We start from the raw sequence: 22,791 nt of genomic DNA, 5'->3' as shown, positions 1-22,791 counted from the left end.
TTCCCATACATAAAAAATCCACTTGCCTCTAGAACATTTCTTTTTTTCTTGTTCTTCTTTTAAATTGTTATGAAAGCATACGGACTTTCAGTGACATGCCTGTGAGTGCTCAGCCCTTGGAAGAATTGTGATGGCAACAGAAGACAAGATAGATACCTTCTAGCAGCCTCAAGTCTCAGGATGAACCAAAACAGACATGTGCAAAATGCAAAAATCTTAGCAAATAACTACACGGGTATGTACTATTAAACTGAACTCTAAGTGTTTGAGTCTCATTGCTTTACATTTTCTACGATTCCACCTTCACCTATTCTGAATTTCTCATCCCTCAGGGGCTTTTCAAAATTTTTAAAGCAAGATTTCTGAATCTAAATATAGAAATCTCCTTAAATGAACAATTTTCACTGAAATTTCTTTTCCATAATATAGGTTCTTATTTCACTTTCACACAAAATGATATTCAGCTCTAGTATTCTGCCATCTGCTATTGTTACTCGCATTACCAAATGGCGTCACAACGTTGAATAGTCTATACAAGGTTTAACTTGAATTGAAACATTCTGGAGGAATCCAAAGGAAATATTAGACTTGGCTTCCTTCATTAGTGTTATTATGATCCCTCACCAATATGTGCATTATTCCAGTATGCCTTTAAATTATTGGTGAAAAACCTGAGAAACAGTTGCATGCGCTACACAGGGCAGGGAAAACAGAAGGAGAGACATGTGGTGTTTGAACGTATTGTTTCTCTGATTTGAGGTCTGCTTATTTAGCATATGGAGAAAGGCACTAAAATATTGCAAAATGGAATGATGCCCTTGCCAAAAAGAGAAGTGTCACAGAAGAGCCCCAGTCAAGGTAATTCATGTCCTCATAGAGAAAGTATTACTTAAGGTAAAAAAGATTTTTTGATATTCAATTAAAAACATTACTTAATTTTTCTACCTCAATGTAAGGCTCAAATTGTTACTTAAAGTTATATTCTTATCAAATTAAATGTCAAAAAGAGAGTAAACTTACGAGTATATAGTAGACATTTTTGTTCACCCAACACATATTTCACCCCAGGTGATTAGTCTAGGAAAGAGCTCATAAACTGGTATGCATTAGCATCTCAAAGTCTAATCTGCAGACCAGCAGCTTTGCCACCATCTGGGAGCTTGTTAGGATTGCAATTTCTATCCCCTTTCCCCTAGACTTACTCAATCAGAATTTGCATTTTAGCAAGATCTGTCACATTATTCATATGCACATTAAAGTTTGAGAAGCACTGCCCTATCACACCAGCATCTCATAGTGAATTTCAGGTGTGCCTGAGACATTGACGTTACCATCCCACATAGCCTAGGGTCTCAGGCCATTTACTCCTGCTGCAAGCAGATTTGAACACGTATCCCTGTTTGCCAGGTGGACATTAGAGAGACTTTCATATGTGTCACAAAGCTTAAAAGGTTGAAAAGTACTTGTTAGGGCTAATCAAGTTCATCCCATGAGTCCTTCCAGTGATTAGTTGGGAAATGGACACAAAATCCAACTTGAGTCCATGACTTGTGAGGTGAAGTCTTCTAGAGGAGCCGGGGAGGCTCTGAAGAAATGTTATTGTTCCTAAGATTCCCAAAAGAGAAACACTCTTATTCTTCTGGTCACTGCTATGTCTGAAACTACTGATGGCAGTTATCTTGCTAACAAGCTGAGGATAAAACCCACACTGAAGATAAGAAAGCAGAGCTACTCAAGGAAACGATGTCCTCAGTGACATTGCTGAGCGACAGAACCAACCAAATCTGGATCCTGCATTGCCACTGGGTTTCCTGTTACATGAAGAATGTATTTCCTTATTTTTTCAGTCAACTGGGGTTGAAGGTCCTGTTAGTTGCAAATCTTCCAATACAGGTGAGGAAAGGCAATTTTGCTGTGGAGCCCAAACTGGTTTCATGCATATTTGAAGAAGATAAAGCAGTTCTGATGCCACGAGCATCTAGAGCATTATCATGTGTACTTTCAATGTACCCAACCACTCACTCAAATTTCCAGGAATTCAAGTTCTCAGTGGAAACTCCTTGAGCAGTGGCATTGAAATGAGCTTCATCAATATCTCCTCGTAGTACATCATTCATTCTCAGTGTTTGCTGAATGAATGAAAGAATGAATGAATGGTGTAGGTTCACTGAATTAAAGTTGCCTTTCAAAACATTTACAATTACAGTCAGCCCGCCATATCCAAAGGATTCAAACCTGAGGATATGGAGGGCCGACTACATGTATTATTGTACAATGCCATTTTATATAAGGAACTTGTGTATCCGTAGATTTTGGTATCTGCGGAGGTTCCTGGAACGAGTCCCCAATGGATACCGAGCAATGACTGTACCTTAAAATTCCATTTTATCATTATCTCTTCTCTTTTTGAAAGCTACCAGGGCTCATTAACAAATTACTGTTGCTAAGAAGTCCCTGTCCACATTATATGCTTATGTCATTTTACCTGCTGTGTTACATTTCTATATGTCTCCTCCCAATGTCCTGGCACAAGGACACACGTGTAATATTTGTCGAATGATGCAAAGCAAAGCACATTTACTACCACATCATACCACCCCAAACCGTGGGGCCATGGGATACCTTGTATTTGTTTTTCTACATATCAGGAGTATCTGCACAGCTACCAGGTAAGTCCCCTCATGCCCCAGAAAAAGGCAGTTGTTGGAGGTTACATTTTCAGTTAAATCCTCTCGCAAAAGAGTTCACTTGCTCACAGTAAAGACCATTTGCCTTTAGCGGCACAGGGAGAGTCGCTGTCAGAGGGATTGTGGCAGGATGAGGTTAGAATGCCCCTTACTTGTCTTCCTAAGAGAATAATGAGCATGTAGTGCACATCCGTGTCAGCGATGCTTCTTACTGCACTTAGGTTCATTTGGATGGAAGAGGTGTTCAAAGAAGGAAGGAACAACAATGGACTGAGAGAAACGGCCCCTGTTCTAGTCAATAATTGGGTGTCAAGTCACCTGCCTGAGCGCTGGTTACCTCATTTGCAAGATGATGGCATTACATTAGACAGTAGTTCTCAGTCCTGGATGCACAATAGAATCACCTGGGGATTTTTAAAAACACAGTTGTATCCCACCAGCATAAATTATGATTTAATTGGCTTGGGTGGGGAAGCAGGAATATCAAGCTTCTTGAATAAACTAATGTGCAGTCATAATTGAGAAATAGTAGATTAGATACGTTTAGGTTTCTTCCTAACTTGAACTGTCTATTATTCTAACATACGACTGTCCTGGAACATCTCAGTTATGTTCGGTCAGATACTCTTCTTTCATGCCTGGAGAATGCCACCCACAAGTCTCACATGCAAGTCCCACCCTACTCTGCCTCCTGCTTACACCTACTTCTAGGAAAAGAAAACTGTACTTGGTAGCAGTCATAGAGAAAAGGACACAATATTCTGCACAGCTCCTAAAGGGAAAAAAGAAGATATACATAGGGTTGCTCTGAAGCCCTTTGAATGATCTTATTTCTATCTCACGAATTGGGGCGAAGCTTGGTCTCTGTACCAGATTTACTCTTTCCCATCACCTTGGTCCAACGTCCACAAAGGGCATGCAACCAATTTCAGGGCAGACCAGATGAGACTACGCAGCCAGATGATTATAAATCTATTTTATCCCAGATGCAAACTACTCAAAATACACCTCTAACTGACCACTGGGCTGTAGTGAACTATGTTTTTATTGGAAAAAAGTGGACTTCTGGTTATCACATGGACAACACAGAAATCATACTACCCCTGGTAAAAAATTACCAATTGAGCAACTTCAATGGTTCCAGGTACTTTAAATCCAGTATAATATCCCTCCAGGTTAATATCAGTAGCAACCTTTCACTGTGCTCTGGCCAAATTACAACTGCCAGTATCTGTATCTTTGTGCCCGTAAGCCTTTTCCAGAACAGAGGAAGCCTGCCTATGCTTAGCCCAAAGTGCATAGACTTAGCATTCCCCTTAACCAGAGACTCTCAGAAACTTCCCTATGAATATCCTACTTCCCTGGCCCTTCAGGTCTGACAAATCTTGGGCATGTGTTCTGCACAGTTTTGCAGAGTTCCCTACAAGCTTAAGCTCCAAAGGCCACTATGGTACCTGGCTTTTATTGGTTTCTTCCCTTCTTTGTAGCACTTCTTATTCACTTTCTTAATGGTGTTCTCCACAGGTGATAAACAATTCTTGTTCTCCAATTCTGTCTCAGGCTCTGCATCTGGAAGAACCCAACCTAAGACAACACCGTTATCCACTTTCAAGGCGCTCATCAGGAACTGGGTAGTATACCTATCTTGGGGGTGGTGGGGAGAGATAGCCAAAGAGTAAAATGAAAAATAAATGAGGAAATCGTATAGTCGGAAAAGGAGAACCAAGGTAGGGTAAATGGGAGGAGTGGAGGTGTAGGGAAGGCAGAATATAGTATTAAACAAGTGGTCAGATAGGATTTATAATCTTTGGATTTAAATCCAAAGCTTTAGAAATATAAAAAATACACTTATGCAAGTATCAAATGCCCTTTTAAATGAACAAAATATAAGATTTTGGACCAATGATGAATACAACACCATTGTGTTCCTTTGCTCCCCAAACAGAGAAAAGCAACAGCAATTTTACTCTGTGTTATTGCCATTCTGATTTATGACACATGGTCTCTGCTGGCCCCCATTTGACATACAGCATGTTAGAAAGTCAGCTCAATTCAAACTTCTTTCCTAATATCACTACTCAAATTAATTTACCTTCAGTTCTAAGAGTGACAAGACTGTTGTCCATTAGGATGGAAGATGGCTTTGGACAACCCGTCTTCTCTTTGGGAACATTCTTTGGAGGCGAATTTTGCAATTGGTTCCATACCTACTTTCAGCACAGGTGATAAGAACAGTGTCCCTTATGTTGTCCTCTAAGACAAAGAGATTTCTTTTCAAGAAAGCAAGCCACAACTCCCATCTTCCTGTGGCAGTCAATATCTAAATGGCAGTAGAGCATGATTTTAATCCAATGTAGAGGGAATTTGATGAGCAGCTTCCAGAGAAAGGGCAATCATGTAAATCCAAATATCTATTTTCATTAAAGAATGTTTGGTGACATAAAATGAAAGGCAATTCTATTAAAAGATGCCATATTAGACATCAATCAATTGATAGACATGATCAGCCTGAGAATATGAAGCTCTCATTCTTTATGAAAAAGCCTGTATGACGGCTGATGAGAAGATAGGAAGAAGTGGCCCCTTCCTCCTGACTCATCAGCAGCTTCCCTGGCCACAGGGCCTTGCTAATTTGAACATGACTCTGAGCTCAGAGAAACACGGTTGGAGCCAGATCATGAAATGTCTTATAAACGGAATCATGTAGTTTGTATTTCATCCCGAAGGTAACAAGAGACCTGTGAAAGATTTTATGTATGACCAGATTTGTGATTTAGACAGTTCACTGAGGCTACTGTATGAGGACTAGAGTGGAGGGAGGAAGGGAGATTAGAGGCAGAGGAAATATGATGGTTATGAGGGTTGGTAGGAGAGAGGTGAGCAGAATCAGCAAAAAGATAGTGCTCATGCACCTGTTCTCTTCGGGAAGAGAGCTATCACTTGGGAGTTGACAGTAGTATCTGAGATACTGTGATATGAGAATTGCTGAGATGAACAGTTAACACATCCATATGGCTTTCACGCCTCTTTTCATGGTGTCTGACAGGTCATACTTCAACTTAACTGGAATTATGTACTGTCTATATTTAGTAAGATCTGTTTAGTAATTTAAAATGAAATGCCTATTATCTACTGAAGTTGCATATATGCATATCTTATAACCTAGGAATCCTGCTCTTAGGTATGTACCCAGCAGAAATGCACACACGTGAGCACCAAAAGACATAGACAAGAATGGTCACAGAAGTGTCATTTTTAATAGCCCCAAACTGGAAACAACCCAAATACCCATCCTTCAACATTAAAAATGGATAAAATGTGGTAAATACAATAAAATAATGGGATATACACAAAATATAACATAAAGCAATGAAAATGAACAAAATATTGCTATACATCACAAGATGGATAAATGTCACAAATGTAATGCTGAGGAAAAGGCGGACACAAAAAAGTACATAGTGTGAAATCCATTTATGTAAGGTTTTTTAAACGATAAAATATTTATAGTGTTAGAAGTCTGAATAATAGTTCTATTTGGTGAGAGGAAGGTGGTAGCGAAGGAGGTGGAGCACAGAGAGGGGCACCTGAGATGTTGATGACATATTATTTCTTGACGTGGGTGCTAACTGAATGCCAAGGTTCACTTTGTGAAAATTCATAGAGCTCTACCCAGGATGATTTGTGTATCTTTCTGTTATATTCCTTAATAAAAATGTTCATACAAAAAAAATCCAAAGAATTACAACTTCATAGGAAACTAGTTACAAATATGTAAAAAGTTATATTCCTTTTTTACCACTAGAAAAAAAATGCAATGCTGAATAAGATATTTGGGAATAAAATAAAAGTCTTCCCATACAGGAAGCAAATGACAGTAGCTTTTACTATGCATCTAAGCTGAGTTACTACAACCAAATATTTGACTTCAAAATGTTCCAGTAGCTAAATGTAAAAAGAGAAGCAACCTACATGACTTCGTTCTAAAAGGCAATATGGTACAGGTGAAAGCAAACTGAGTTGCAAACAGAAATCATGTGCTAGAGACTGAGGAAAAATAATCCTACCTAACATATATCGACTCTAAGCACTTCCTATATATCAAACAATGATGTACGAAGATTATATTTATTTTCATCTTATATTAATTAATACAACAATCTTACGAGATAGTCGTCATTGTTATACCCATTTGACAGATTATGAAATTGAGACTCAAAGGTTAAATAATTGTCTCGTTTCCACAGCTAGTAGATAGCAGGTCAGCGCTGAACTTAGATCTGATTGACTCTTAACCCCTTCTATACGCTCAGTGGGTGAAGCTGGGCAAGTAATTACATCCCTCTAAGCCTTAGTCTCCTCTTCTGTACAACGGGAGGGTCCTCTCAGATTTGCTTTGATTAGCAAACAAATAGTAGTTGTGTTCCTTGTTTAGATTAAGAAGGGCAGGCTAAGTCAACTGCAGAGAAAATCTTTTGCAGAGATGAACTCAGCAGAAACGGTACCCTCAGTGCCAAGAATCTCAATTCTGGCAGTGTTCAGCAACTTGCCTATTCAGAAGAACCAGCAAAAACAAATCTTTGTCAACAAATGCACATTCCAGGATCCACTATAACTGTCCTGACCACAGGCTCCAGAGCAGCAGCCTGGGAAACTGTTTTTATACCAAACTTCCAGCCCGCCCCCCCATCCACAGTGATTTTTCTATTCTTATGATCAGTGAAGGTTATGAAACAATAAACTCTGGATTTCAAAAGATTTAGATAAGCTTCTAAGAGAGACTATTTTTTTCTTGACTCAAGTTATGTAGAAAAAAATAAATTCAACAAATGCTTTTCTGCAACAATCTATCACAGGATCTAGTCAGATCTACATAACTTGCTTTCTGATAATTTAGTATTGGGATAAAGCTTGAAAAATCCAAAGGGTACAAATTTGCACCTAGTAGATAAATAAGTCCTGGAGATCTAATGCACAGCAAAGTGATTATAGTCAACAATATTGTACAATAACCTTCTCTTAATTATTCTCATCACCAAAAGGAAACGAGGACTATGTGACATGAGAGATGTGTTGGCTAATCTATAGTGGTAATCATATTGCAATATATAAATGTATCAAATCAATACATTGTATATCTTAAACACCATGTTACATGTCAGTTATATCTCAATAAAACAGAAAGAACTGTAGAATTCGTATGCCATCTAGAATCTTATTTTTAAATAGATCTTAAGCAAGTTACTTATTTATTTACATTTTAGAAGGTGCTACACTCTCAGTTCACGGTTGAATTTCCTAACGAGCATGTTTAGTATAACTAAATGCCTGTGGTTAAAGTCCGATCTATACTCCTTCAATTCCTCAAGGGAGGAGGAAAGTTTCCATTCTGTATTTAAAGCTTCAATGACAGGATGATTCAGGAAAGGCATGAAAAGTAGTTCTGCCAATATCTTTTCTAGAAAAGAACTTGAGAACTTGTACTTGAAGTATTTGGTTAAGACAACAGTTTTGCAAAATTGCAAACATAGATGATGCGATTTCCTGTTGAAGCTGATGTTATATAATATAATATTGCAGGAATTAAGGGGCTAGTGATAATACGAAGAATGGGGGCATGTTGAAAGATTTCCAGAGACAAAATCTGACAAAATTGGCCTGCTTTACAATTTGACAGCTGTCCCCAGCTAATCCCGAAAACTGTGCTAGGGACAGCAGTACGGACATTTGCCCAGGCAGCCTAGTAGGAAACATCCTAGAGGTACATAGCAACATCTTGAATAAAAACTAAAAGTGAGTTTGAATACATGCAGATTAGCAATACTCAGTGTTAAAAACACAGTAAAATGCAAGACAGAGTGGACATCAAGTATAGGAAAATTGCTTCTCACGAGTGATTCTGGCAGCTCTCGAGAAAAATGATCAAAGTTTCAAAAGATTTTAACAAGCCTGAGGGGTATTACTTTAGAATGATCAAGAGTAGGGTATGTGCGGACGCAAATGTGGTGGGAAGAGGAATTTCTTGAGAAGAAAAAACAATTTTTCTTGGTGATGGTGACAGGGCAAGAAGAAAAAAGAAAAATTGCCTCTCCTCCGAGCTCTACGCAGTTCAATTAGTGCAATGTCACTTGAGAGCATGGAACTTGGGTTGGCAGACAGGCATAAAGGATACAAATGGAAGAATACTAGCCCTGAGGAGGCATTTCATGCTGCCTCTGAGATGGGGTGCGGTGTACCTGGGCTGTGGTATAATACCTACTGTGTTGGGGAGAGGTGAAATGTTTTTGTCTCTGTTAAATCCTCCCAAATAACCCTGAGGAATAAATCACTCTGCATCCCTTAATTCTATGACATATGATGTTTCATACTTAAAGCAAGTTCTTATCAAAGGTGCAAACACCCCCACTGCCCCATGCAAGAACAGTACAGCTGAATGTACTTAATCATGGATAAGCTTGGGCTGCCTTCCATATTAATGCTCGAGATGCCTTCTTGCTCATTACAGTCTGGGGCTCCTGCCAAAGTACTAAGTCCAAAGTGAGCGGACTCTGCCAAGAATGATCTGGACTAGGTTAGGATGAGGGAGTCGGGGTGGTCGAAAAGAAGCGAGAGGCCAAAATTGGTTAAATCAAATTAAACCTTAAGTGGAGCCATATTTTTCTGGGTAAACAAACATTCAGATAGAATGACAGTTATCCTATTTCCACATCCTAATATGCTGCTAATAATTAATGAAGCAGTATTAAAATGAGCATAAGCTATTTCTCCATAGAAACATTTTCTCATCCAAAAGTCTTTTTCTAAGGAAGAAACGTTTATGCTAAAATATATCTGTATATATCTTTGGAAAGAAAGTCTTCTTTAAAACATTATTACTCTGCTATGAAAAATAAAATGCATTATACTCATCATTTCCAAATTTAGACCACTTCTCTTTGGGTAGAAGGCACATCTTTAAAATAGCAATTGTTTCTGGAAATGCACATATTTAATTTATATCCTCACATTCAGTTGCAAACATAACAAAAGCTCTTTCAAAAATGTATTTAAATAGACAGCATACATTTAAAAAAGTATAGGTAATGAATCTCAATGTAAGATTTTTATTCAAACACACTGTGAACACGGATTTGCAACTTATAAACAAAATATAATTTCCTGGAACTTGCTTGTCTTGAGTTGTATAACTCATAAAGGAAAATGTTAAGACCAATGGAGGTTTAATGCCCCATATTCAATCTCCTATTAAGCAGAATTTCAAAATAAAAAATATACAGTAAAAGTGCACTTAAATCCACTCAACACATTATAGACTAAAAATTAAAATATGTATTGTATTATGCACAGCAGAGTCAAGGGCATCAGCCAACTGACCTGATAATCCAGTAAACTATTTAGAAGTTTTCCACCCAGATAAGAGCTTTGGGTATGCTGCATGCCTGAGCTATTTAGCATCACAAATATTCTTAGCAGAAAGCCACTCAAATATTGCTGTCACTTCAGCACTTCTAGAGAAAGAGCTATCATGTTGATAGGTTCTGGTTTAAAAGGGAGGCTTTTTATGAGACATTATAAATATTGATTTCACTAACAGATTCAGAACACTTTATGAGCTTGTGTACATAATACCAACCTTTCTATTTATATCACTGAGTTAGATTTCAACGGGGATCCAAACACCCAGGATTTTTCAGGCAAATCTTGAAAGACTCTTTGGGCAATAATAGTTTGGAAGTTCTTATTTCTTTCTTCCAGAAGAGCTCATGTTTTTGAGAATTTGAATGACAAATCACAGCATAAGAGACTAAAGTTCTAATAATTATTTTTTTCCTAGGGAACTAGCCACCCAGGCATCCAGAGAGAAGGTTTCTTTTCAAATGAAGCGTTCCATGAATATAATTTGACAACCTGCAAGATGGTGTAGTGTGGGCTGGAACGAGTCACAACAGTAGAAAGACAGCCCTTGCCATCAAAAAGACCTTATGATCTAAAGAGAGATGAAGGAGAGTGAACAAGCATGTGCAGCTATGCTAATATTTACATAGGCCTATGCATAACATATATAGACGCATAAGGAAGTTCAATATTTTTTTTAACGAACAGTACGTTAGGCTCAATCTGACATATACTGAATTTTCCTCATGCACAGGGACTAAAGATATGTGCGTCTCTTACTGCTATAATTTGGTTATATTTTTTTTTAAAGCTCTAACTTATGGGTGAATGGATGATAGAGTATTAATGTGGTTCCAAAAATAGGAAAATAAATCTAAACCTAAAAACCAATTGGAAAGGAGACAAATAACCTAAGGCCAGTGATAAAATCGAACTTTGCAAAAGAGCCACAGTGGGTGTACCTCTAACTAGATCATACTTCCAGCTTAGAGAAACAAATAGCAGTCTCTTCTAAAGAAGAATTGCCATAAATAATAGAAGCTGGGGAATATTTCCTAAATAATGAAAATTCCTGACAACTCAATTTATTTTCAGGTGAATTAAGAAAATATGGACACCTTCAAACAAATTTCTGTGTATAACATCACACACACAAAAAGGGAATTCTATATGAGAGCGAATATATAATGAAGTCACCACAGATAGCCTTCCACAAATATACTTACAAGTAAACACGTGCTTGCTTTAGAAAAGCCAATTGCTCTGAGGAGAATTTCTTTTAAATTTAGGATTTTTCACAACAGTATTTACCTTGTCCTTCACAGACTTACAGGTGAGAGGAAGGGTTTATTATTTATTGCCCTGATCAATTAACTTACATTAAAATATAAAGTATGCATTGCGGTGAAGTTTTTTGATTCAAGTTTAATTAAGCCACATACATGCTAGAGATCTGAGATCTCTTCATATCAGAATATACTCTGTACTAAATTTATTTCTGATCATTAAATCCTAGGATTCATTTCTGAGCATCACAACAAACAAATGTCTTTGGAATGCTACAATTCCCTTCCTGAACTCAAAAGTTAGAGAGACCGCCTGCAGACAGGCCCACCCTCACTTAATGTTCACCATGGAATTTATCTAAATTATCCTCGAACTTGGGCTTAGTTTTTAGCTTGTACTACTTCTTAAGGTAACAAGTTTTACATGTCAGTTAAGTGTTTAGAACAAGTTTCCATTGAGTTATAACAGGCTTACATATACCTTTATCTTATTCAAACTCTCAAATTTGATAGACACATTTCTATACATTTGCCTTTGCACACTGAGAGTATAGTCTTAAAGTCTATGTTCAAATGAAGTCCTTTATTCTCTTGATAATTCCCTAGTTCATAAAATTAGCATACTAAAATTAGTGTTTAACACTAGTGTTATAAAGGCTTAGCTTTCATTGATAGTTTGAGGAGAAGATGTAAGAATTGTCATACATTATTTATAACTACAGATGCTTAGCAGTTATTTTCCATTTTAAAGGCCTGAAAAATTCCCTGGGGAGGGTCAAATCATCCTCATACAAAGTATTCACTTGAAAGTCTTCCTCCTGACCATACACCTGTTTTATTCCTTTCTTTGTACTGGAGTAAGGCTTATCTCCCAGACTCTCTCTGCTCTAATTACTTCCCTCTTGTTTTCATTAATCATATCTTGCTCTTCCCTTCACCTAACTACTGTACTTGTGGAGGTGTTTTTCTGGCAACTTTTTTGTTGCTTTTATGATCCTCTGCCTTGTTTTCCACAATAGCTTTACAGATGCTTTGAGTGAAGAAATTATGGTCATTATTTTACAACATAACCTTAAAAAACAAGACTAGCATAATACTCTGCCCTGTCTCAGAACATAAATATTTTTTGCTGGAATGACAATTTTTCATTTTCAGTGAGTTATGTGTCTTTTATCAAAACTTAGGAAAAAAATAGCTAGAGATATTGGTCCTGAATTGACAAATGATACCTAAATACAAGTAGTATTAGACACATCATTCAATAAGAATATTCCAATATAATTAAGAATGCTGAGGATGGCAGTTTTATTAGACATCTGTATGGAAGACTATCCTTCGAGGTTCCATTTACGAAAACAGCTTTGACTTTTGGGGAAATGTAGAGAACTAGCTCAGAAGAGACATGAAGAGCTCTGGAAACACCGGCAAGACTGAGAACAAAGAAACCGAGGATGAGGAGTGAGGTGAAGGAAAAATGAGAATACACCTTTGGCGCATATTGATGAGGCCACTAATTATATTTATCGCCATAAAGTCATTGACATTCTCCCAGCATTATTAAGTATATACATGTGTATGTGTGTATATATATGCACACAGGCACACCACCTTCATAATATCATGATTAATCAAATTATACTTCGAGATTATTTAAAAATCAACTAGATTTAATTTCTATAGCATTATTATTTCTAACAATACCAAAGTGGTCTCAGCATTACCGAGGAGTGGACAAGGCTTCTATTACTAATTCCATTATATTAATTTCTGTCCTCTTAGCTCCTCTTTTGAACTTGTGATGACTTTTAATGAGCTACTTGTAACAAGATAATGACTTCAATTCCAACAAGAAATAATGAAAGGGATAATTTTTTTTTAGCATTTTATTTCTTGCTTTGTGCACTTTACCTGATTCTTGAGATCCAACTTGGGACACGGGCGACCTCCATTGTAAGGTTTTTCTTTTAGCCATTTGGATCGAATTCTCACTCCAATCCCACAAGATGAACTGCAAGACCCCCAACTAGACCAGTCGCTTAACTTGCAATCAAACGGACAGGGGATGATGCATTCTTCTTGAACATAACCTGAAAGAAAGAGATTTAAGAGAAGGGAGGAAATTCTGGTCAGAAGGTACTAACAAATTTACTTTCTGTTTCCACTATCACAGCTCAGATTGCTCAACAATGTTCCCACGGTGGCTTCAATAATTTTCTACTGAAATAAACAAAGTTTTAAGAGAGAGACATGTGTGATTGTATCTTCATTCCAAATTTGTGCCATCTGTTTACTTCATAGGCAATTCTGGGATGGAAGGAGCAAGGAAAAGTGTGGTTAGTCCTGCTTTCGGATAAGAAGATATGAAGCAGTTCAAGGCTAATGATGGCACCATCTCCCCTCACTGGGCTTTGTGTCTTACAATTCACCATCTGGGAACAGGGAGCATAATAGAGTCAACCTTTCTTAGTGGCTGTGATCTGAAAGGCTTTCACTGGGCAAGATCTTGATTCTCACCTCCAGGTAGTGTGACGTGGAGGTGGGAGGAGAGTGGACCACAAATTAGAGAGAGCAGGATATTATTGCAAGAAGAAAGTAGGATAGTGAAAGGTGTATAATGAGATATGGGACCGGAATCAAGAGATATGGGTTGAAGTGCAGATGCATATGTTCTAGCTTTATTCGGTCTTGTTCCTGTCCTTGGTTCACTTCTTGCTACCTTCTTTCTCTGGATGATCTCATTATTTAACCATCACCTCTACCAATCACGACCAAATATGTATTTCCAATTCTGATCTCTCTACTGAGTTCTATACCACCTACTGATACACTCAGTTGGATGCCCAATTACCCCCAAACTCAACATGTCAAAAACTGAGACCATAAATATCTTCCTAAAACATTCTAATTCTCTTGTATTCCTCATCTGTTTTGTTTTTTTTTTTTTTTTGAGGAAGTTCAGCCCTGAGCTAACTACTGCCAATCCTCCTCCTTTTGCTGAGGAAGCCTGGCCCTGAGCTAACATCCGTGCCCATCTTCCTCTACTTTATATGTGGGACACCTACCACAGCAAGGCTTGCCAAGTGGTGCCATGTCTGCACCTGGGATCCAAACCTGCGAACCCCGGGCCACCAAGAAGCGGAACGTGCGAACTTAAGCAGTATGCCACTGGGCTGGCCCCTGTATTCCTCATCTTAAATAACTGTAATATGTCTGATTCCTGTACCCTGGTGTACATGCCTGTATAATCTCTTTCCCTTGAGTCTGGGCTGGATTTGTAAATATGATAGAACATCACTCCCTTGATTAGGTTATGGTATGTGGCAAAGGGGACAAGAACTCACAGATATAATTAACATGCCAAATCAGCTGATTTTGAGTTAATCAAAAGGGAGATTATCCTGGGTGGGTCTGACTTAATCAGGGGAAAACTCTTGAAAGAGTGACTACATTCTTTTTGTGGAGAAAGAGATTCTCCTGCTGACCTCAAAGAAGCAAATAGGCATGCTTTGAAATGCCTATGGAGTGGCCACCTGGCAGGGGACTGCAAACAGCCTCTAGGACATGATGGCAGCTCCTGACTGTCAGCCAGCAAGCAAAGAGGGGCCTTAACTTTATGGGTGTGTAGAGATGAATTCTGCCAACAGTTCCAAGGCAGCTTGGAAGAGGAGCTTTCCCCAGTCAAGTCTCTGCTGAGACCTCAGCCTTGGCCCATACCTTGACTGTATCCTGGTGAGACTGTTAAACAGAGAATCTAGAGAAGCCAGCCCTATACTCCTGACTCATGGAAACTGTGAGATAATAAACATTTTGAGCTGCTAAATTGGTGGTAATTTGTTATGCAGCAGTTGAAAATTATCAGATTATCCACAATAAAAATCTCACAGTTATCTTAGACCTTCCTCCATCTTTTACACATAATTAATAGGTACAATAAGTTCCTATATTGAAACATCACAAATATGTCCCCTACTCTACAATTCCTTTGTCAGTCCCTGGTTCAAGATGTCACTGTTTCTGGCCCAGAATACTGCAAAATTCTCTCCAGTCATTTCCCTCTTTCCTAATCATTCCCTTTTGGTATGGGTCAGTCACTCTGAGGAAAAAGTTAATTTTCTAAAATTCATAACTTGTGCTACTCCTCCTTTTAAAACCTTTGCTGATTCTCCACCGCCTTAAAAATAAAGTGCCAACCGCTTTGTAAAAACTGTAAGATTCTTTATAAAAGGTTCTAAACAAAGGTTTTCAAACTTGGCTGTAAAATATATTCCTGATGTTCAGGAAAATCTGCAGAGCAATTCGAGCAGAATCTCAGAGGACAAGAGCTAGGCATCGATAGTTTTCAAACATCCCCAGGGGATTCTAATGTGCAGTCAAGTCTGAGAACCACCTCCCTAACTTGTTTTCTCCCTGCCCTTCCCTCTCATATATCTTGAAATATGTCCATACAGACTACTCCATCTTCTCCCATAATATTCATGCCTTTCCTCCTGCAAAAACTCTGCTTTCTCTAACCACTTTAGCCCTCCTGGTTCATCACTGCAACCACTCTCTTGCCAATATGGCTGACCACCCAGCCCTATCGTTCTTCTGCCATATGCCAGTCTGGTAAAATGTCAGAGCTAGACTGGTCCAGCTGTTTTCTACTCTGTGCTTAACACTGGACTACCAAGCAGAGATGAAGAAAATGTTAATACCACACTGTGACACTTCAATGTGTAGTCTCTGTCGTCAACCAGGTTCTCACACTTCTTGGTGATTCTTTCTGAGTTTCCTTCTCACTCCCATTCCACATCACAGCTTTTCCAAACCTTCTCCACCTGTTTTCAAACTTTTAAGACCTCACTTCCACTTTCCCCTCCCCAAAATAGAAAGAAATGAATAAGAACTCCTTCAATTTCCTATGAATATATCTGTATGCATTGCCATCTTTTTTCTTCTCTCTTCATGTTCCAATGGAAAAGCCATCTATTTTCCTATATTAGGTACATTTTCACCACTTGATCTCTCTCCAAACTCTTTCAGGACCTTGTTTTGTTGATTGCATTTCCTTTCTCTCTCTCAGTATGTTTGTATTATATACATTTATTTTATACTGATATTTCTCTTAGATAATATTAGAATGACTTTATATTCCCCAAATGATATTCATCAACAAGAGAAAGTACACAAAACATATAAGAGTCATCAGGAAGGGTCCTTCTGCACTTGAAAAAAAAATGCTCCATTTGAGGTTGTTAAAAGACTAATTCTCTATTGTTTAACATAATTGTAATTCTACAGTCCTTTCTAAGGAGCTTTGATCACCAATTCATTATTAGGTACATAATAAATGGTAAATATAGGATTAAATAGGGGCCACAGGCATTACTTAATTTTACAGAGAAATTGAGTCGCAAAACGATTCCATTCACTACTGAATAAAAAAACAGGACTAGTAATTAAGTGGAAGTAACTCTCATGGCATGCATGCCTCAAATATGAAATTCCAGAAAACTTCATATAAATAACTTAAATGTTTGAATGCCTATATAGATCCTATCTTAAAGAAGATTTTGAATTAGATGCCCTTTTAATTCAAAGAGATTTTAAATCATTTTCATCTATACCTGCATATTAAGGATTTTAATTAGAGAGCTTCTAGCAATACTTTTCTTTTTGTTCCCCATGATAACATGTAAACCCAGAGGATCTCTATGAAAGTCAAGGTCATAAATTCAATGAGTATAAAATAATTTTGAAATTCAACAGGACTAGGCAACAGTGACATTTATTTTTCAGGAAAGTTATTTTCACGCTAGAGTATACCCCAAAGGAACGCCCTGAGTGAGAACCATTAACAATTGCATATTCTCATACATATCTCATAATTGAAAGGATTAGTTTTACTCACATACTTAATACTTACAATTTTTGGCAACAGAATATGATCAAGTTGTCACTACCTACAAGGTTAACCTGCCAGATGAGAACACCAATTCCGACTATGGAAATTTTCCTAATGTTTCTAAAACTCATTTACATAAAATATACCACAGCATAGCTTCACTGGCAACATTCATAAATCTAACTTCAGTTGCTATGAAAGAAGCAGTTTTTCTACCAAAAATATTTTACACTATAATTTATATGCAGAATACATTGCTTAGACCATCATATTACTTGGCCTGGGGATGCTTTGATGTTCTATTTTGGTTATCTGTATGCATATGAAGTTAGGTATGAAATAGTCATTACAGAATTATTAATAGAGCATACGCCCAACATTATGATTTTGTAAACCATATATATAGTAAGTGCTCGAAAAGTATCTGCTGATCTTCTAGATAGAGATAACTGAATAGGATTCGTAATGGTATCTCTATTTATGTTAAACTGGAGGAATTTATTTAATGACTTATATGCATTAGGGCTGAAGCCCAGGGACCTGGAATGCCTTTCAATCTATATTACTAACCCCCAAATATTGCTTTGTAGGTTAGAGCAATGGATGGAGAGAAAACGTAACTCTCTGAATAAGCCAGTCTCATTGATAAAACTACTTTCTAGAAAATTACCTGCCGTATATTATTTTTCTCCATCATTTAAACACTAACACATTTCTCCCACGATAAGATCTTGTTTTGGAGGACATGAAGGAAGAAAATATTGATGAAATTAAGCTTGAAGAAATAACCTAGATTAATTTACTTATATTTTTCTACTGTGTAAAACAATGGCAGACATCCTACTAGACGGTGCATGCTCTACTTACTGACATTTTGCTAAAATAATGAAAACACAATACGAAAAATAAGACAGGGAAAAGATAAACATTATCTCTTTCTCACTTCAAAGTGAAGACCTGGGAGAATCTTGTGAGTTAAAATGATATCATGTCTTCATTTCTCAATATTTAAAGATTTACTGTTTTAATTTGTACATTTTGTTACTACTATTTATCTAGTACTGCACCATCCTTAAAAGTATCTGATGACTTAAGTCAGAGAAGTTTAGAGTAGATATTTGCTTAGGAGAGGAGGGGAAGAAATAGGGGCAGATGTTTTGACACTGTTGCAAGAAAGATAGTTTGAAGAATTAGATTAATACTTTGCCAGTGTTCTCAAGGGAATAACTGACAGTATGAAACATTTTTTTTTAAATCTCAATCCATTAGTGTGTGGAAATGTAGATCACACTCAATAAGGTTGCCAGCTTGCTTTGGGGAATTTATATTTTGGCCTAGGAATACTCCTCATGAATACCAGCTACATTCTTTCAAAAGTGGTTTCAACCTTGGTTAGGGCTCTGTGGGGCCTGAGAGAGGAGAGCTGGAAAGCATCTAAACTATCATTCTCTTCTTTTTTAAATTTTGAGTTATTAAAAGAAAGTTTTTGAAAACATCTTTATTACATATATAAAAACCCATCAGCGTAAACTCTCTAATGTTAAACATTACCACATGATTATAGTATTGCAAATAATAAAGTATCTTATTTGAACCCACAACCTAATCAGATACATGAATTATAGCTGATTTAGAAGTTACACAAAGTTCAAATAATCACATTGACAAATACTAAATAAGTTTTCCTAGATTGCTTAAAACTCAAATATTTCATAACATAATTATTTATTAAATTTTATTATATCTACCAGAAAAAAATTCTCTAAGTGTCAAGCAGTTGCCTTAATTAAAAATAGAATTTACTGGTGTACTTTATTTTAGATGCAGATGAGCTATTTAAGGTAATCTAGGCAAAAAGCTTCATTTTATAGACTGGTCAGAATACAAAGGGAACTCAAACCTGGACTTGACTAGGATACCCAGCTCACTATCAAGTAGAAAAGTTATTATGGCTCCAGAATGTTCTCTTTAGTGCTAGAATGACAAAGTAGAAAATCAACCCTGCCCCTGAAGAAATTCATATTTTGGAAGAGATTAGTCTTATAAATGAGCAAAAAACATAGAGTATAATCAACTACTTAAATTATATAATACAAATAACATATACAAATTATATGTCAATTTGAGGTAACAAATGGATTCTGGCTTCAAGTTTCTAAGTAATTCATGTGAAAATATTAATGACATGACTTGTGGTAGACACAGGTTTTTGACTAATTGCTTATCCGGTTCACTCACTATAACGAAATGTATCAGTGTCAATTTAATCAATCAACCAAATCATATAAAGAACTGATGTTTTAAATTGAGTTGTCCAGGCAATTTAATCAAGATGGTGTCTCCAGTTGTTCATATAGACAGAGTTTCAGCATTAATAACCTTGTGCCAGGTTCCTCCAGGCAGACAAGAGATGTTTTTCTCTTAGAAGATATTGAGGATATTAGAAAGAAATGAAACACTAGCCACAGAACAACCTGAACTGCTCAATTAGGACTCTGTGTACTAAAGCGGTTTCTATGATGACTGCAAATAAGTGCTGTTAAAATTAAAGTGACTGAATGCTTCAACCACATAATAAACTTGGCATTTGAAACACTACAAAGATACACAGACGTTGACAAGCCAATATTACTGAGTAATTCTTAGAACTGTGGCTTCGAGAGCCTGTATGACATCCTCTCATTACATCTCCTCGCCCTAAGAAAATCTCAAATTATACCAAACCTTCTCTACTTTACATTTCCTTTAAAAGCTCTGAAAGCTGATCTCAGAGCATGTCTTGTATTCCTCAGGGCTATACCCTAAATATTTGAGGTTCTGCTCCTGGACATGTGGTATGACTGCACTTCCCTGCCCCTTAAGTTTGGTAAAATCTTATAATTTGCTTTAGCCAATGAAACGTGAGCAGAAGTGAAGCATGCCACTTCTAGGTGGAAGGTTTAAGAGCCCGATATAATTTGACGCACCCTTTCTTTCTCTATGCCACAGGGACCAGAAATGTTCTGTATAGTGGCTGCTCCATCAACCACGGTCCTGGAGCAGAGCCCTCAGCGGACCCAAGATGGACACGGGTAGTGAATGATCTTTGTGGCTTTCAATCACTGAGATCTTGAAGTTGTCTGTTTCATTTGTTACTATACCATAACCTATCTCATCCTGATGGAGTATCTTCAGAAGATGAAGTAAAAAGCCCCATGGAACAAATATTTAGAGTATTTTGAGAATTGATATATAACGTCCTGAGAAAATAACATTAAGCTATATTAGCAGTTAGCAGTCTGATGGCAGCACCATCAAATGAGAATGTGACTTTGCAAAAGTTGAGCCTATGGATGTATATTTCAGGAAAATTTATAATTTATTATTTAAAAAAGGACTGGTGATATGGATTATAAATCAAGGTCTAATCTTATATGATCTGGAGTAAAATATTAAATCTCAACAGTTCAGTTTCCTCATGTAAAAATAAAAATGTAATAATACTTGTCCTTTTTAACTACCTTTAATACTCTAAGGTCAAAAAATATAATAAGTAGAAGTTTCTGGAAAAATTAACATACAATATAAATGGCATACTAATATTTTACCACTACTGAAAGCAATATAGCAAGGTAAAAGTTTTTTTTCTTGTCTTGTTTTTAGTGCTAGTTAATGACAGAGACTATAATTCCATAAAGATATTTTAGCAGAGTTATAGGAAATAATTTTCAAATTTGGGTACCATTTCTCATTCCAGATCATTTCCATATAAATTAAAGGCTAGGATAACATTGACGGAATAAGAGATTCTGTATTGCATCAGTAAATCAATTGCTGTTTGAGTCCATCTCTGTCTTTCCAAGTTGGCTGTCACCAGCCAAAGCCAGATACTCTCTCACGGGGACTATTATAAAGGCCCCTTAACTGGATCCAGGTCTCCAATCTCTTCTAATCCATTCCATATCTGATTAGCTGCCACATTAATGTCCCAAAATGAAATTCTAAATATATCATGACCTAACTTAAAAAAAACATGTAAAGCATGGCATAATTTTGATAAAAGAAAGGACATGAAGAAGGTATTGTAGACAGGAGAGATACCACAAATTAAGAAGATGTGCATGGACCCAAAATGTTCATAAGTCAACAGAGAAATCTTCTGTACAAGAATTAGAGGTTGAGAGGAAATATGAAATGGGTTAGGTTAGGTGGGGCCACACTGGGAGGTCATGCTGGAGGCCTTAAAAAGCTGATTAAGATTTCTGATATTAATTCAGATGTGCAATTGGATTGAAGAAAAGAAAGCATGAGAACAGAAATTTTTTTAAGAGATGATTGGAAAATTAAAAAGTTAAGTGACAAATGGCAAGGCCTTAGGCTAAAAGACCACTGTATTTATATATAAACATTGAATTTACATATATATGTTGTTAGAGAACAATGTAATGAAACATGACAGAGTATTGCTTACTACTAGCTCTGACATGCACACATGGCTAATATACTGTCTAAATGGAAATGACTATCTTCAAAACCACCAATGAACCAGCTCTCTAAATAGCCACTTCATTTCCCAACTGTTAAGAAAGATTTTATAGAATTAATTCTAACAATCAGCAATGGCCAGTTTCTGAGTACGCAGATGTTTCTAAGTATCCCATGGGATTCAGAAATATATGAGCTTGGAACAAAAGTGTTTCTGTCCTTTTTGCTTCATCTCCTAGGTCCCTACAGGAAGCTCTGACCTGAATCTAGGGCCAGCATACTAAATGTATTTATTGTCTATTTGCTTACCTATTTTGTTTATTTATATATTTATTTTGAAGCCAAGACTTCAGTATTGGGAGATTTCATATGAAAATAAGGATTTCTGATATCTTTTGAAAATGTGGAAGATCTAGGAACACCTGGGTCCTCCTCCTAGCATGACAAGAATTGGCTGGAACTGTGTAGCAGGGCATCTTCATATGAAACACACCCTCGCATCTATTACAGTCCCTGAGAGTGATAGTCCAAACTTCTAAACTAAGCATTTCGCTACAAAAAAAGCAAAGCAAACATTTAACCCATAATTTCAATATAAAAACAGATGGAGTGGGGACTGCTTGTACTGTAGGGAAAGGTGGAAGATACAGAGACCCACCCGTCTGGTCTCACACTGCTCATCACATGACAGGATCTATGAGGAGCCTAGCTAGGAACCTCCACCTTGGGAGAGGCCCACAGAACAGAGAGTTCCTAAAGCTTAGGCTTCGTTAGGTGAACTAATGAGTTTTACTGTCATCAGTACCCAAGCATATTACTAACACCAGCATTTAAACATAATTCCTAAAGGTGGCAACAAGAGACATCCAAAATACCTATGACAGCATGAATACCTAGACCAAGGTGGATGAAGTCACCCTCCATTCAGAGCCAACCTCCTTCAAACTCTGTAGCACAGGGGCCAGCCCCATGGCCAAGTGGTTAAGTTCATGCACTCTGCTTCGGCAGCCTAGCGTTTAAATGGTTTGGATCTTGGGCGTGGACATGGCACTGCTCATCAGGCCACGTTGAGGCA

The 22,791-nt window shown here is 37.2% G+C and overlaps 1 protein-coding gene across 3 annotated transcripts in view; it reads right to left on the bottom strand.

Moving 5' to 3' along the window:
- Positions 1-22,791, bottom strand: part of THSD7B (thrombospondin type 1 domain containing 7B) — a 795,232-nt gene that overhangs the window by 171,083 nt on the left and 601,358 nt on the right. For all 3 annotated transcript variants that reach the window (XM_070579625.1, XM_070579626.1, XM_070579627.1), the window contains exon 15: positions 13,277-13,455. In XM_070579625.1, the coding sequence (XP_070435726.1) occupies positions 13,277-13,455 (179 nt within the window). The remainder of the gene's footprint in view (positions 1-13,276; positions 13,456-22,791) is intronic.

Source organism: Equus przewalskii, chromosome 17, assembly GCF_037783145.1.
Source record: "Equus przewalskii isolate Varuska chromosome 17, EquPr2, whole genome shotgun sequence".
In the NCBI taxonomy this organism is placed as follows: Eukaryota; Metazoa; Chordata; class Mammalia; order Perissodactyla; family Equidae; genus Equus; species Equus przewalskii.
The sequence above is the reverse complement of the archived record's forward strand: the minus strand, read 5'-3'. Positions and strand labels throughout refer to the sequence as shown.